A 17,245-nucleotide genomic window follows, 5' to 3' on the forward strand; every position below is an offset into this window, starting at 1 on the left:
TTGCCTCTGCTTGTCTCTGTCCTCAACTGCCAATTTTCTACCAATAACTCATACTGCTTGAATGAGAGGAATGCCCAGTTCTTCATCAACCACACACACAAAAAAATTCTCCCCACTTGCAGAATTGGCAATTGCTATTCCTCCTTCAAGAATACTTTTCTTCCTGTTTTGATCTAATTTAGTCCTACAAATCATTAATTTCTGGACAAATACAACCTGAGGCCATTTTTCTTAACCCCATCTCAAGTAGCTTGCTTTATATTCTATGATTATCTCTCTTCTTCTCTGGTATTTTTCTTAATTTCTTCATAAAGCTTACCACTACACCAAAATAATAAATTTGTTTACTGTTTTTTTTTTTCAAATCTATGACTTTTCCAGAATGTTAAATTCCAAGATAGGGACTTTGTCTTGTTTATTGCCATATCTACCTAGATAGTAATAGTAGCACATAATATGGAATCCAGAAAAAAATATGTTCAGTGAATGAATAAATACAATGTTACAAAATATATCAAAAATGAGGAAGAAGTTCACACATAACAAAAATAAATAATATTGTATTGAAAATCTTCTAAATCATTAGAAAAAAAAGGAATTAAAAATGTTGTGGTTAAAATTTATAACAAATAACCCAATCAATAAATGGGCCAAGAAACTGAATAGACACTCCTCAGAGGAGGATATACAATAAATCAACAAACAAATGAAAAAATGTTCAATATTACTAGAAATTAGAGAAATGCAAATCAAAACTATTCTAAGATTTCATCTCATTCCAGTCAGAGTGGCAGCTATCAAGAATACAAATAACAATAAGTGTTGGTGAGGATGTGGAGACAAAGGCACACATACATTGCTGGTGGGACTGCAAATTGATGCAGGCAATCTGGAAAACAGTATTTTCTCCTTGGAAAACTTGGAATGGAACCACCATTTGACCCAGCTATCCCACTCCTTGGTTTATACTCAAAGGACTTAAAAACAGAATACTACAGGGACACAACCATATCAATATTTATAGCAGCACAATTTTCCATAGCTAAACTGTGGAACAAATACAGATGCCCTTCAGTAGATGAGTGGATAGGGAAACTTTGGTATATATATGCAATGGAACGTTATTCAGCATCAAAAGAGCATTTGCAGGGAAATGGATGGAATTGGGGAATATGATGCTAAATGAAGTAAGCCAATCCCAAAAAACCAATAGCCAAATGTTTTCTTTGATATGAGATGCTAAATCATAATGGTGATGTTGCAGGGAGAATGGGAGGAATGGAGGAACTTTAGATAGGGCAAAGAGGAGGGAGGAGAAGGGAGGGGGCAAAGGGGTAGGAATGAGGGTGGAATGAGTTAGACATCATTACCCTAAGTATATGTATGAAGACATGGTGTGAAAATATTTTGTGTACAATCAGTGACTTAAAAAATTGTGCTCTATATGTGTAATAAATATGAAATGAATTGCATTCTGCTACTAATTCTAACAAATTAGAATAAATAATAATTTAATTAAAAATTTTTGAAAATTCAAAAAAATTTATAACTTAGTGTAACTTCTGATTTTGAAAAACTCTAAGAATTTGTTAAGCTGTCCTTCTGCAGTTGCTTGCCTGCCACCAATGGTCAGGACAAACGTGCATCCCTAAGCTCATGCATCCCAGGCATTTCATTTCTTTATAATTAGGGTATGACCAGTGCTGGATCTTCAGCAAGACAACCCAATGACTCACTGATTCTGGGGAGTGAAGATGCACTTGGAATTTTTCAACTAGTATAAAGAGCACTCCCAACTGTAGTAATATTTGGCAAAGTAGATAACTTATAAATAAAAAATAATAATTATAATTAGTTGGAAAAGCTGAATCTATTTAAAAATCTAAAAATAAAAGACAAAATATGTTTCATGATGATCCCCAAGTGGGAAGTTACTCTGAATATACCAAAAGGTTTTTGTTTGGTATACATAGTAGTAATGTATGCAGACAAATTTAAAAAAGTTATTGATTGATGAAAATAAGCTTATAAGAGTTCTACTCAAATTTTTGGTAATCATCTACACCCATTAGTAGATAATGTATACATTGTTGGTCCAAATCAGAAATGTTCAAGGTGTTTGGTTAAGGTTTCACTGTAAAGAATGTTATATCTTAGGAAGACAAGGAAATATTGCATTTAATCAAAAGATTTTTATGGGTACTTCTTAGTGTTATGTTTTGGATAATCACACACTAAGCATGAGAAAATAAAAAACTAATCTTAAGCTTGTAAACTGCATAATCTATAACCACTAAACAAACATACATAGATACACATACACACACTCACACAACACAAAAAAAAATCAATCTAATATTGATCTTCCTATTTAACATAGAGTATTTCACTTCCAAGCATTAGTAAACTCCAATTCTCCAAATAAGATAAGGCATTTGAATAGATAACTTACTCCTATTTGTAATTAACAGCATTAACACTTCACTGAGTTAACACATCACTCAATTTCTCACAAAACTTTATTAAAGAGTGGGTACTTATTTTGTAATAAGGAATAGGTATTTCCCTCATTTAATAAGATTATTGAGCCTGGGCACAAAGTGTTGTTCTTGAGCACATTTTGCTTCCAAGGACATCTTGAGACCACTAAACCCTGGCTGCTGCTTCTACCCAAGGAGCTAAACTTGGAGGCTCAATCATAGTAGACTGACATAAGTATAGATTCCACTGTATTTCACTTCCACACAGATGGAGAATGCACAGACCTTGAGACCACCTCAAGTTAGGACAGAGAGCCAAAAATCAGGAGGATAGGCACTAAACCCAAGACTATCATTTAGGTTTCTTTGTTTTCTGAGAAGTCTGTGTCAACACAACCCAACAGTAGGCTAGGAAAACCTGGGCTGAGTCACTTCTCCTCTTCAGTATTTTTCTAGGTATATCTCAGGCCTATTCAATGAATCCTAAATGGGGCTCAATAGACCTACTGTGAAGCCCCAAATTTACTTCTTATCACCTATGATTTATAAGTACTTTTACTTAAATAGTAATTGATCCCCTTGCCTATGAAGAGTTCTATGTTTTATAATGTATTTTCCAGAACTAAAATTCTTTTTAAGATTATATCTAAAATTAAATTCTCATATTCACTTGAGGTTTATAATCTCTCCCTTAGAATTAAGTCCAGACAAACAGATAATGAAAATTAAATCTACTATTTCAATTCTAAGTTAAAGAATACATACATGTACAAATCTGAAAATAAAAATTATTATATACTGCATCATTAAATTCAGATGCTCTTGATGTTGTGACCACTTAAGTAGTAAAAGATTTGGTAAGCATTCATGTATGTGGTAATTCCTTAATATCACAACAGGATGTTTCAGAGTTATTACTTTGCTTCCTCATGCTGTGCAAATAGCAAAATATCACAGCAAAAATGAACAGGGAAATCCTAAATATATTTTTTAATTTATCACCTTTATTGTTGGTCTGAAAAACAACATGTGATATGAAAGGAAAAGGGGCTTTATGGTCAGATGGGTTTGGCTTCCACTTCTAGCATCATCAATTACCACCTAGATGACCTTAAGCAATTATACATCCACCAATTAATATCAACTTCAGGAGGTCAGGAATAATTTTCTTTGACATTGCTGTATAACCAGTAGGACCCAGCATATTGGAAATATTTGTTCACAGAATGAGCCTCTGAGAATCTCAGTTTTTCATGAGACATAAAGATAATACCTTATGCTTTACTCTAGAATTTAAAAGACAATTTGTGTGACAGCCATTAGCACAGCCCATGGTATCTAATAGGCATTCAAAATATGCTTGTTTTTTTTCCTTGGCCCAGTATAAAATAACAATGAGTCACTAAAAGGGAAATATATCCCTCAAAAATACTTATTTTAGGTATAATAGCTATAAAAGCAATGATGCATACCACATAGTTTTATGTCAATTAACTTTAAATTAAGGAATATATCAACTCCTGAAGATATAAAATGCTCATTATTCTCCTATTGTGTCAATGGAAATTACTCTATTTTCTATGAGCACTTTGTACCAACTCAACATCTTAATTTCTGTACAGAGTCTCAAGAGAATGCTTTCACTCAAAGGTAAGCTGCTTTACTAGATTTGTAGATCCTCACAGTCAAGGACAGAACCTTACAAGTAATATCTGGATAAATCATAGAAAATTGCTGATATTTGGCCACTTATGACCTATAAAAGTGGCAATTTCATGATGTTCAGCCAGTAGCCAGTCCACAAATAGTCTCCTGCCCACTCCATCTTCCTCATTAAGATTTGAGTAGCCAGTTGCAGTGGTGCATACCTGTAATCCCAGTGGTTCCCAAGGCTGAAGCAGGAGGATCAGAAGTTTGAGGCCAGCCTCAGTAAGGCCCTATCCAACTTAGCAAGACCCTGTCTCAAAATTTAAAAAGTGGGGAGAAGGGAGGCTCAGGACCTGGTTCAGTAGTTAAACAGCCCTGGGTTCAATCCCCAATACCAGAAAAAAAAAAAAAGAAAGATAGATAGATAGATAGATCCAGGTTGAATGCTACTTCCTCTATAAGGATTCCCCAGCCATTTTGTGTTTCTACTCTGTTTTGCTATCTATATCACTATGGAAAGTAGTATAAATATTCCTTAGAAAACTTGGAATGGAATCACCATTTGACCCAGCTATTCCACTCCTCGGTCGGTCTATACATAAAGGATTTAAAATCAGCTTACTATAGTAACATAGCCACATTAAAGTTCATAGCAGCTCAATTCACAATAGCTAAACTGTGGAACCAACCTAGATGCCCTTCAATAGATGAATGGATAAAAAAAAACTGTGGTATACATACCAATGGAATATTACTCAGCATTAAAAGAGAATAAAATCATGGCATTTGCAGGTAAATGGATGGAGCTGGAGAATATCATGCTAAATCATGTAAACCAATCCCCAAAAAACCAAAGGCCAAATTCTCTGATAAGTGAATGCTGATCCATGATGATCCATAATGGGGCAGGGGGTGGGGGGCAGGAGAAAAATGGAGGAACTTTGGGCATAAGGGAGAGAGGGGAAAGGGTATAGGGGCAGGAAAGATGGTGGAATGAGATGGACATCATTACCCTAGGTACATGTATGACTGCATATATGGTACCACTCTACATCATGTACAACCAGAGAAATGAAAAGTTGTTCTCCATTTGTGTATAATGAATCAAAATGCATTCTGCTGTCTTGTAAAACAAATTAGAACAAATAACAAAAAAATATCAGAATTTATTCCTATGGGTGTGTCTCTGTTTTTGCCTAAATTAAAAGCAAGCAGTTATTCAATTCAAAATTTACAGGTACATTAAAAACTCAGGTTTCTCAAGATCTTTCATTTGTAAAATTCACTGATTTTTTTTCCATTCTAAGGATCAAACCCAGGGCTTCATGCGTGCTAGCAAATATTTCACCACTAAATTATGCTCCAGCACAAAAGAACTGGTCTTTATTAGGAGTCATCTTGTACGTAAATCAGGCTTAAAAAAAAAAAACTTGCATGGCCAAAACTTTTCTCACATTTTTGCCAGAAAGAAATCAAATAAATATATGAATTACACACAACCAAAAAAAAATCATGAGGAATTTGAAGTTAAAAAATATAAACAATACAACAATTATCAGCTATGTTTATACACCACTAGATTTTATTCAATAACAATAACAAGAAAAACTTACCAGTCTCAGAAGTTCTTACAGATAGTAATGCAGATGACTGATTGCCATGACCAAATTTGGTATACGACCTGACAGAAATGTTATAGAGAGTGTAAGGTTTTAAGTCCCTTAAAGTTATACTTGTTGTTGAGGTGTTCTTTATAAGCAAAGTATCCATATTTTTATAGAGCACTTCATAAGCAACAATAATCCCATTAGGTTTTTCAGGTGGTGACCACTTTAACCTTATTTCACTTGCAGATACATCTATTACTTCAACATCTTGGGGTGACGATTCTGGCTCTAGGGGAAGAAAACAAAATATTAAGCACATTTTTTAATGCTTATTCCTTCAGACATGAAAGAAGGAATGAAGTAGAGACAGTAGCCATGTAATATCACTCTCTTTCTTTCTTTTTAAGTTAAAATTGCACCTTATATTCTTACCATCTTCGGGAGTTCTCACAAATATCTCATTTTCTTCAGACAAAGAGCTTTCTCCAACATGAGTAGAGGCAGCCACTCTCATTTTGTATTTTGTGTATTTCTTTAGCCCTGCAAGGATAATAGGAAACTGTTTAATGTATTAATGATATTTAACATAGGGAAAGTGCAAATGATTTATTGGAGGGATTGTTATCTAAATCAGATTCCATATAATCCCAATATCCCCATATTCCTTGAGCTTTTTCAGCATTTCCATGTATATGATGTCTAAGTTCTTTCCTAAAATAGTAAGACACTAATCTAAAGCTGAAAAATAACTTTTGGCACATAGAAAGGGCAATGGTTGGCTTGGCAATACTTCAGCTGTTCACATTCATTCAAATCTTCAACAGTGAGTTACTTCAGTGTACCAGTTGTAGTATTTCCTCAGTTAAGCAAATTTCTATGAAACTTTGATCAGATGCTTTTTATACCTTTGTGGGTAAATACAGTTAAAGAAAAACATGTTTAATCAAGTTATTTCTGCAAGTATTTTTGAAGATATCCATGGATCTCTAGAACAACAAAATCTGAAATGATATTGCATGAATCCTGTCTTGTTTAAGGTATATAGAGATACATATTTCCATCAAATTAGGAATATTTTAAAAAAACATTTTTTTGCTCTACCTGTTATGAGAAAGCTGTTATCTATAGTAGTCATCTGGAATGCTCTGTTTGTATCCAGTTCCATTGCATAAATGGTATAATGGGTTATTTTTCCATTGGGATATTCAGGAGGATCCCAATATAGCAAAATAGATGAAGAACTAATATTTTTATAGTTTATAGTTTGAATGGAGCTTGGCACTTGAAAAGAAGAATGAAAAATTAATATGAATGAAAAGAAAAGCATTATAATATGCAAGAGCAGTATTTGCAGGTAACTATTTCAAAGGAAATACAGTCTTACCTTGTTCACGCGTCCTAACATTGAGAACCGTTGGTGGTCCTTCTCCCATGATGGTGAAAGCAGATACACTAATCATGTGCTCAGTGAAAGGAGCAAGTCGCCTGATAATGTAAGACAGCTGTTCGGCAGCAATGTCAGTGATATACTGATTCCTTGTGGTTACTGTTTGCATCAGTGAGGAGAGAAAAAAAATGGGGGGGTGTTATTAGGAGAGCTAAAGAAATGAAAATTTTATTTGGATTCAAAACCATTTCTGTTCAGTGAAAACTGAAATCATATTATTCATTAATCTCTTCATTTACTTCTCTCTATATAAAATATAGATCATAATTAATAAAAATATAAAATCATTGATTTTAGAGATCATATTGAATATTAGTATGAATTCTAAATATTCCCCCAATAATGTCTACAAACACATTGTGCTCATAATATAGCATCATTAGTTGTCATATACTATTCTGAACATGAAATTAGTGCTTTGAGAAAATATAATTTTCTATGGGAGACTGTCTATGATTTTTTTCTGAAAACAAAGACTAGACAATAATATTAAATTGAAATATTATAAATCAACAGTTTATTAGGAGAGCTAAAGAAATGAGAATTTTATTTGGACTCAAAATTCACCATACATTCACTAGTCCCAACAATTTCCTCAAAGCCAGCATCCTTGAATAACTGAAACATAAATATGACTGAACAGAGATGTCAAACTTTAAATTTTTACTTAATTTAGAACTGGTGCTTCCAAAATGCTTAATTAACAATTAGACAAAATTTGAAGTATTTTAGGAGACATCTTTATCAGAAATCATGGACCTCTTAATTTGTAGTGCTGCCCCTAGTCAGTTTTGCATTAGAAAAAAAAAAGATTGGTAAATGAAATAAACATGTATCTAATAAAATGTGATTTTTAAACTAATTCTATCATAAATAGAATAACACTTAATTTGGAGTGAGAAAAATGCCAAATCTGTGAAAAGGCAGTGAAATAAAATATTCTTCTTAACATTTTATAAAAATCAAAGAGATTATCTAGAGCTGTATCATATAACCAAATATTTTTAATTTGTCACATATGACACTGTCCTTTTAGAAACAATAAGATCCACTGACCCTGAAGAGCAAGTGTATACGCTAATGACATCACCACATCATTGGGGTCACCTACACCTGTTTACCACTCCATGCACTAGAGTTGTAACTTTCTGACCTATTTACCTTTAGTGACATTTGAAAACCTATTAGTCAAAAGCTGCAAAGAATGTGAGGCCTGTAAATGATTTGAAGATATGTTAATCCCTTCCCATCACACCTGCTTTGGCAACTGTAATAACTGATTGTCTATGCAGCTTGGCCAAAGACTCTAGGGTGCTACTTTCTCTAGGAAGAAGGTCAAATGGGTTAGGTGGGGCCAGCTCCTGCCTGTGTGGCATTTCCATTTGCTGAATGAGGTTAACTGACGGTTGAAAAAAATTTGACTCCAGCCCATGGATCATTAATAATATGGTTGAACTTTAAGCTAAGGTTCACATCTCTGCTAGCTATTACTGGTGGTTTCAATGCATTTCATAGAGAATTAAAATTTTACCTACCTATGGGTGAATGCTGGTCTTCAGCTCTACTCCTTACAAAAAAGTTATTATGTACATCATTGTTATACACAAATGAAGCCAGTGAGTGCAGATCAGAAGACATCTCTGCTGAGCCCTCATAAAATCCTATCATTGGCTCCACAATATTCATCATTTCTGGAGACATGGGATCATTTATATACTGTAATTAAAAGTAGATGTTTACAATGACTAGAAATTCAGTTATACTTAATGACTTGTAGCTATGGAGACACATATTTTGAAACAATATTATTTCCATAACTATTGCCTTCTTTATGTTATAAGATTTCATTCTCCAGCTACTAAAACTCTGCACCACCGTAACACATTGTGATCACTCTACTTCTGGAGAACACACTGTATTTTGAGAAGAAGCAGGTATTTGTTTCTGACTTGAGTTATTTCTGTATGGCAAGATTAGACAACCTTATGTAAAAGTTTCACGACTGAAATCCTTTCAACTTCTCATCCCACAATGGGAGGTGTTCCAGGCATCCTGACTTATTAAAAATGTGTTTGTTTTTCCTATCTAAGAATCTTTGTTTGTATGACAGGTACGAGAGGCTTGCATGCCTATTTGTAATTGTCAATGACAATAATTTATCTAACTAAAGTTACAGAAAAGAATAAAACTGCATGGTAAGAGTTTTTAAACAGGGGCCATGGCAAATCTATCCACAGTTCTGGACCTATGAAACATTATAAGTAACTGCCATTGTTCCTAGATTCCATAATGTAATTCATATACGTCAAGGTCCACTAGTGGCAGATAATGTAGCGAAGGCATCAGGAGCAGACTGTGGCTCGAGGAGAAGGTCTTGCTGGGATAACAAGATGCCTTTCTCCCTATCCATCCCTAGCAAAATAACTGATTGAAACAGAATGGGAAAAGATATTTTGGTCAAAAAATATCAGATATTTATATAGAATGTCAATGTCAGAAGTCAGGTTTAATATTAATAGAAGAAAATGTTCCCTAAAGAGACTTTATACCCACTGCAGTGCAGGGCCTTTGTTGGGATTCTAATTTGAACATCTCTCTCTAGATAGGCTTTAGTGATAACCAGGGAAATTTTAATATGCTCTAGGTATTAAATGATGCCAAGACAATATTTTTATTTGTTAGTTGTAGTCATAGTATTATTAAGTGGATGAAAATGCTCATTTCTTAAGAGTATTTTTGCTTAGCCACATAGGAGAAAAATAATGTGATGTCTGGAAATTTATTTTAAAATACAACTGCACTACCAACAGTCATGGGAACCAGCTGAGGATGCTGATAACTTTTTAATCCATGTGCATATATGGAGACATACTGTACTCTTCTTCCACTTCTAGGCCTGCTTGAAATTTCCCAAAATAAATGGTTTTTGTTTTTTTTAATGATGCAAATTCACTCTTTAATCAATTCCTTTTCAAGTTCTGCTTCAAAACTCACCTACAAAGCCCTTTCACAAAGAATTTATTCTATTCTTTATCAAGTCTCTGCTCAAGCTTCAACATTTGTAAGTATTTCATAGTATAGGATGTGAGTTTTTTTTTAAAGTGGCCCCTGTCTTTTAATTACTTTATATGTTTTTGAGTTGTCTTAATTCCTAGAGCCAAAAAAGGGTTGATCATTAACATCAAAGCACTTAATGTTTAAAAATACAATTGTGGATATCCAGGAAAAAATTTTAGGAAGGCAAGAAATTTTAGGGCAGTTCAGTTAATTCAAAAATCTGCCAAGGCACCTTATTTAAACACTGTTTTCTGATAAATTAAAGAATGGAGACATAATTCAAAACAATATCCATCCTTCAAATGACATATATAAAATAAAATTACCTAAATCATTTTGCACCTTAACCACAAAAGGATTCTGCAGAAAAGCAGGGGACACAGAGGAGATCTAAAGGGTTGTGATAAAGCGCCCTGGACGGGGAGCCTCACAGAGGATAAGGTGAAGATCTTCTACCTTCCAACAGCTCACTTGAGCTCTGCCTCCACAGGGGAATTAGAGAGGGCACGAATCACAAACACATAATTCAGAGATGCTCTGGTATTCCAGTCAATAGTTTATGCCTGAGCCCCACAGCTGTTTCCACCATCAATCAGTCACCCTTTGAGAATCCAGTGTGTACAAAGGCCCTATGAACAAGACACTGAAGTAACACAAAGAATTTCCCCTTGAACTATGATTTTTTGCATTAAATCTCTCCATGTTTTCTTCTTCGTGTCAGATAAATTATTGAGAGGTAAACCATAGCATTCCATCAATTAGCTAAGTAGTTCTGTAGACAAACTTCCATTTTAATGTAAGAGTTAACGTGAGTACTTTTGACTCTGAATTTCTCCCAAATTGTAGTTTTCATTGAAAAAATCCTCCACATCTCAGACAGTAATTTAAACATTGGTTTTGTAACAACCTAGAATATCACCAATCATCATTAAGTGTGCCATGTTGTAAATACCTCTCAGGCTTTGCCTTGTTCAAAAAGACATTAGATTGGATATTGGGTTTTTCAAAAGAGAAAATTAAGTAAAAATTTTAAGGGCAAAAATGATTGGAAAGAATGAAAACTTAAGAGTAATGAGAAGGGGTGGAAACATGGGTGGAAAAGCAGTAACTGACTGGGCACAGTAGCACATACCTATACATGACTACTGAATTTCTCAGAACAGTACACTAAAAAGGGGAAATATTACTGTATGTAAATTATACTTCAATAGCTTGACTTTCAAAGAAGCAGATTTTTTTTTAAGTGATGGGAAAGTAGCCCAGTACAAGGGCACACAGCTGTAATCCCAGCAACTCAGGAGGCTGAGGCAGGAGGATTCCAAGTACAAAGCTACCCTCAGCAACTTAGAGAGGGCTTAAGCAACTTAGTGAGGCCATGACTCAAAATAAAAAATAAAAAGGGCTGAAAATGTGGCTTAGTGGGTTCTATCCTCAATAAAAAAAAAAAAACCCTAAAAACAAAAAAGAAAAAAACAGGGAACTGGAAGTTAAACAAAGCTCATTGCAACATTTAAAAGTTTGGGATCCATCAGTGCAGTGCTACTGACATTCTGTATTAGATAATTTCATCATGGGGAGCTATCCTGTGCAGCATAAAATGTTTAGCGATATCCCTGGTCCATAACTACCAGAAACACCCTCCCACTTGTGACATTGAAAATGTCTTCAGAGATTACCATATGTCTCCTGGAGAGCACAGTTGCCCCCAGTTGAAAACCCTTGAGTCAGAGAATGTCACAATTCATCAACATGAAAGGCCTTGCATATGCTACCCGGGAATCCTTGGAATTTATGTGAAAGAATTAGAAGTCTTCAGAGTTAAATTCCTAATCCACCTGAATAAACCAATTTGATTTTACATATAATAAGCTTTGTTAAGGCAAGTGCAATTTTATTTTTTATTTTTTTAAAAAAAAAACTATTATATCTATCAATTTAGACTCACTGGAGTTCTAGTGAATTGAATTAATGAAATTTTTGACTTATTCTTAATACTTCTATTTTAAAATAGACATAATTGATACCGTTAAGAAGTAATAAAAAGAAAGTTTACAATTAGCACATGTCTGGAAACTTCCTTAAGGATACTGTGCCATTCTACACATTGTTGTGGTGAAGGAATCCTTAAGGCTCCCTAAAGTAAACACACCTCAAAGGCCTACTAAGTAAGGTTCAGTCCTCGGCCTCATTTTGTACCAACTGGTGGGGCACTTAGCTGGCTTTCTTCCCAGGTTCACCAGTGACGAACTTTGATATACTCAAGGAGTATGTACAATGAAAAGATGTACTGACATTAATACCAGAGGTTTATAATACTTAGGCAGCAAAAGAATGTCTACTGGAGGAAAAATGTTAGGCTTCTAATAGAAGAACAAGTACAGGATGAAATCAAAGTGTGAAATTCAATTAAAAAATAGCTTCTTGGAGGGATGACTTTAAGGGTTTTCAGACTTCAGACCCAAGGAAATTAATTTTTATGTTTGACTATTTTGGTCAAAGGAGAAAATAATCCCACTCAAGTTGAGTCTAGTTAAATGCCATACAGAATATTGTTTTCATTTGAGTGAGAGACTTATTGACAAACCAGGAAATACACATTGGAGAATAATCCATGATAAGAAGGACCTGAAATCATAACTTGTAAAAACAGGATATAAAGCCTTAGGGAAACTATATCCATGGTTCCATCAAAGACAAAAGTTAAATTGTTATGTAATATTTTTATTATTTAAAAGACTAACATTTCAAGATATTGTGTGTCCACTAGAATGTTAAACACTTTGTCCCTGTGATCTCACTTCATTAGATCCTAAAGAGGTATTAACTCCACTTTACAGTCATGTATTCAAGTTCATAAAACTGTTGATAGCAGAGGTAGCACAGGAGCACATTTCCGTGGTTCCAAGTCTCCTGATCATACCACTGTAATCTATGATGTGGGTCCAGAGATCAGAGTCAGGACTAACTAACTGGTAAACATTATAGGTCAAATAGCTCAAAGCAGCTGAATAACAAGGCAGTTTCTTGTTCTCCTGTGTACATTCTGGGCCTAACAGAACTTCACTGTCACTTGATAAACAGATGCTGTGGGATCATAAAGAAGAATGTTTTAAAGCTTATTGACTAGGAGCTGCTTTTATGGTAATGAATACCCAATCATCAGAGTTGATCAAATACTTTAACAGAGGCTGGATTTCTAACCATTCCTTAGGAATGCTATAGATGAGGTTCATATATAAGTTGAGAAGCTGAAATAAGTCTTCAAGCCCTGAGATTCCATTTTTTAACATAATTTTTAAAATATCCATTTAAATATCAAAAGTAAAATCTTACACATATTTTGGATTGTTTAAATACACCCTACTTATTAAGATACAAATAAAGCATGAAGAGTGAATGGAAAAAAATTCCATAAAGGTTATGAGACCAGATCAAGCCTAGCATAGGAGGATTATATTTTAATATTTTTAAAGGTTCATCATTGGGATATAGTCACATGGTTAACAAAACTAAAACCAAGGAGTGATGAAGAATTTGTAATGAAAATAACAATGCTGTTCATATTTTTCCTATTTCAAGCCTTTCTCCTCAGAAGCAACACTTCTACCCATTTCTACTTCTTAGTGTTTATTCAATCACTAAACAGCATGTTCACACACTCCATTATGTTAGCATTTATTGACTTTCTTCTTTTTATGATAGTGAGGCATTCTCAATTTTTATTTTGTTATTTTTATCCTGTAAATAGTATTCTAAAGACTAGAAGGATAATTTTCATGGGTATGTGAAACATGAGGCAGTGGACTGGAACAGTATGGTGGTAGCCTCTCAGGGGGTCCTGTCATCCCCACCAACTGCTATTGATGCTTTTGCATACTCTCTCCCCTTGAGTTAGAAGAGACCTGTGTCTTGCATGTAACCAATAGAATAATAGGGATAGAACGTCACTCCCATAACCATTACCTTATATAGACCCTTCCTGCTGGTTTGCTGTTCCTTAAACAACCTTTATGTCAGAGACCAAGGGAGTACACAGTCTAAGGGATGAGGGAATTCTAAGCCTGCAACTCTACACCAAGGCTTTAAGTCAGCCACTCCTCAGACCATGTTCTTCACATACTTGTCTGGATAGACCTTTTTCTTTTGTGTCCTGTGGAAGCCTCACAAGTCACCATTGTTGTCCCAGGACTTCTGTATTTTCAGTATCATGCTTCATCAGTAATTCACAACCTTCTTCTCACTTCCCATTCCCATATCCTATTATCCCAAGGAGGAGGGTTGTTTTGTTTTATGGGGAGAAATTAGTTTAGATATAATGAACTGTGCCAGAACCTTCCCACATCAGATACAAGTAGAAATTCATAATGTCAGAGAGAAAGGTCAGAGTGCAAAGCCAGGCAAAGGAATCATATACAAACAGGAAGCAGTGACTGAAACTGTGAAACCATATAAATGAGTGTTATAAGGTGGCTGAAAACAGAGCCCCCCAGAACACCTGTATCATAGAGTCAGAAAACAATAATAAGAACTAGCTCTTTTATTTTCTTCATTTTTAAATGTTTAAAGCCAAAGTATTGCAAAATCACAACACAGAAAAGCAGAAGAAGTAATAAGAAGAAAATAGTGATGTGCTAAGGACACAGGCCATCTGGATTTAGAGCATCTGCTACTTTCATATCCCATCACTCTCCTGAAAGGTGAACTCAAACACCAATCACATGGGAAAGCATATGTATCAAAAATGAGTTTGATCTAACAAAAAAGATACTATCACAAACATAAAGTAGAATGTTTCCTTCTACTGAGAGAAGATAAGGGAATATTGAATGTCAAGTAGAGTGAAAGGTCCAATACCAAGAATCATAATCAAAACAGGTCACAATAATTAGCATACCACTATGTGCCAGATACAGTTCTAAGCTCTTTGCATACATTAACTCATTAAATCCCCATCATTAACCCTTTGTTCCAGGAACCTATAACCTCTGCTTCAAAGAACAGGAATCTGAAGTTCGCAACTATGCCAGGATTGAGTCATTGGTAATGGCAGAACTAGTTGTCTCTTGGGCTTACAAGCAACTCTTTTGCTATCCACACAGTAAGAGACTAGATCCACATCAGGATTTAAATCCAGATTTGTAGGCTCCAAAGGATATGTTCTCTCTACATCACAGGAATTGCATACCAGATAGAGGCAGAATCACAAGCCTTTCTATAATCACTTAGCTTCAAGAGAAAAACAGGTCTGGCTGGCCATTCAATAGATGTTATCAGCATAAGTGGGAGACCTGTTACCTGGTCCAAAGAAGGTTTTGTCTAATTTAAGACCTTCTCAGCAGGAATAAAGGTTTAAGCTTTTGCCCTTTGCCTGAGTTTTCAACTAGAGTATCAGAGGAAGCATAACTCAACATCCTTTACACAGAGGAAAGGAGTCAACACAAGATTAAAATTTAATCCTGGGATGGAGATGGTGAGCAACTTGGACTGACAAGTCCTGGTGGCCAGAGGGCACTAACTACATGGTAAGGTCAACTTTCAAGTGTCAGAACTGTGGGACTAGAAATAGAGTATCAGTAAGTGTGGGGAAAAGTAACAGCACAGGTAGCAGGAGCAGCAATCCTGAACCCTAACAATAGAAGCCAGTTATTGAATAACTTTTAGGTATCACTTAAGGTCAAATGATGGCTGCACTCATCCTAAGTATGTTTATTCTTTTGAGTGCCCCAGGGAGCTGCCAGTACCTCAACATGACTAGCCTGGAGGCTGAAGGGGTCTTCACCAAGTGAGCAGCTGGCTAAGTGAGGTAAACAGAGATACTGATGCCAAATCACTGCTGCCTGCACTTCCCAGCACAAATAAAGGGTGGGGGGAATGAGATTTCCAGGATGGATAAATGCAAAGATATTGTCAAAAGATCCTGTTCCTCTCATTTTAAATCTATGAAAGGCTAAATCTCTTTTAGTTCTGTGATTTCTTTAATCAAAAATGCTTTTTTAAAAAATAAGGCAGCTCTGAGAAATTTAGCTTCCCAAGACCAAACAGGACAAAATCCTTTGTCAACAACAGCTACTAAAATCACTGTGTCTTTTCATTGGCAACTGTTCCAAATTACAATCCTCTGAAAGAGTATTAAAGTCATAACAGGAGTTACCAAACAATTCATTAACTGAATTAACATAATAAAATTAGAATACAGAAGTACCTTTAGTTCTGCCTAATTGCTCAATTAACATTTTTCATATGCTGAAAAAGGATAATAGCATTTAACTAATAATATATGTCCTAAAATGAAATATGATCTAGCCACATAATCAACATGCCCCAATTTACATCACTTTCTACTAGGAAGCTTTTCAAATTGTCTATGTGGAAGACTGGCAAATCTTCTAAATTTTCATGGCCAGAACTAAGAAGAAAGGGCTCACAAGGTGGAAATGAAAGTGCAATACCTCGTCTTTTCCTGTAAGCAAGGTATTTTCCAAAACTACCCCAGTTTCTGAAACCAACACTTTCACTCGATATTGGTTAATGATTCCATTTGGTTGTCGTGGTTTTCTCCAAGTAATTCTAATTTCTGTGGCTTCTACATCTGCTAGTTGTAAATCAAATATTGCACCTGGAACTAAAAGAAAAAAGGGTGGGCCTTAAAAATACATTTTAAAATAAAAAATATTCCCTAACTACTTAGCTCATGATTTAAAATATGTAATCAATTCTATAAGAAAACTAACTAAAACAATTTACTAATTTATTAAAAATCAAATATAAGAGTCTCTAAATATATGGACATTTGAAGTTAAATATCTGCACAATTTCCTCAAAATGTAAATAAAGGGTAAGATAACATAAAATAATTTTCCAAAATCAAACTGCCATAGTATTTGGTTATAACAAATTAATTCATAATAATTTTCCCTGAGAAGCTATCTGTGAATGTTAATGCCCAATTGAAACCTTGAAGGCTTCATAAAAATTATAATAATATATCAAAAAATAATATCCAGAAT

The 17,245-nt window shown here is 34.7% G+C and overlaps 1 protein-coding gene across 1 annotated transcript in view; it reads right to left on the reverse strand.

The window, feature by feature from the left end:
- The window catches only part of Ptprq (protein tyrosine phosphatase receptor type Q), a 214,322-nt gene that overhangs the window by 175,714 nt on the left and 21,363 nt on the right, over positions 1-17,245 (reverse strand). Inside the window, exons 9-14 of the mRNA XM_046465089.2 lie at positions 16,688-16,860; positions 8,717-8,897; positions 7,119-7,280; positions 6,836-7,015; positions 6,167-6,274; positions 5,741-6,022 (exon numbers count right to left, since the gene is read on the reverse strand). Of these exons, the coding sequence (XP_046321045.1) occupies positions 5,741-6,022; positions 6,167-6,274; positions 6,836-7,015; positions 7,119-7,280; positions 8,717-8,897; positions 16,688-16,860 (1,086 nt within the window). The remainder of the gene's footprint in view (positions 1-5,740; positions 6,023-6,166; positions 6,275-6,835; positions 7,016-7,118; positions 7,281-8,716; positions 8,898-16,687; positions 16,861-17,245) is intronic.

Source organism: Marmota monax, unplaced genomic scaffold (genome assembly GCF_021218885.2).
Source record: "Marmota monax isolate L192 unplaced genomic scaffold, Marmota_monax_Labrador192_F-V1.1 WCK01_AAM20220418_F8-fsc00146, whole genome shotgun sequence".
NCBI classification, from domain to species: Eukaryota; Metazoa; Chordata; class Mammalia; order Rodentia; family Sciuridae; genus Marmota; species Marmota monax.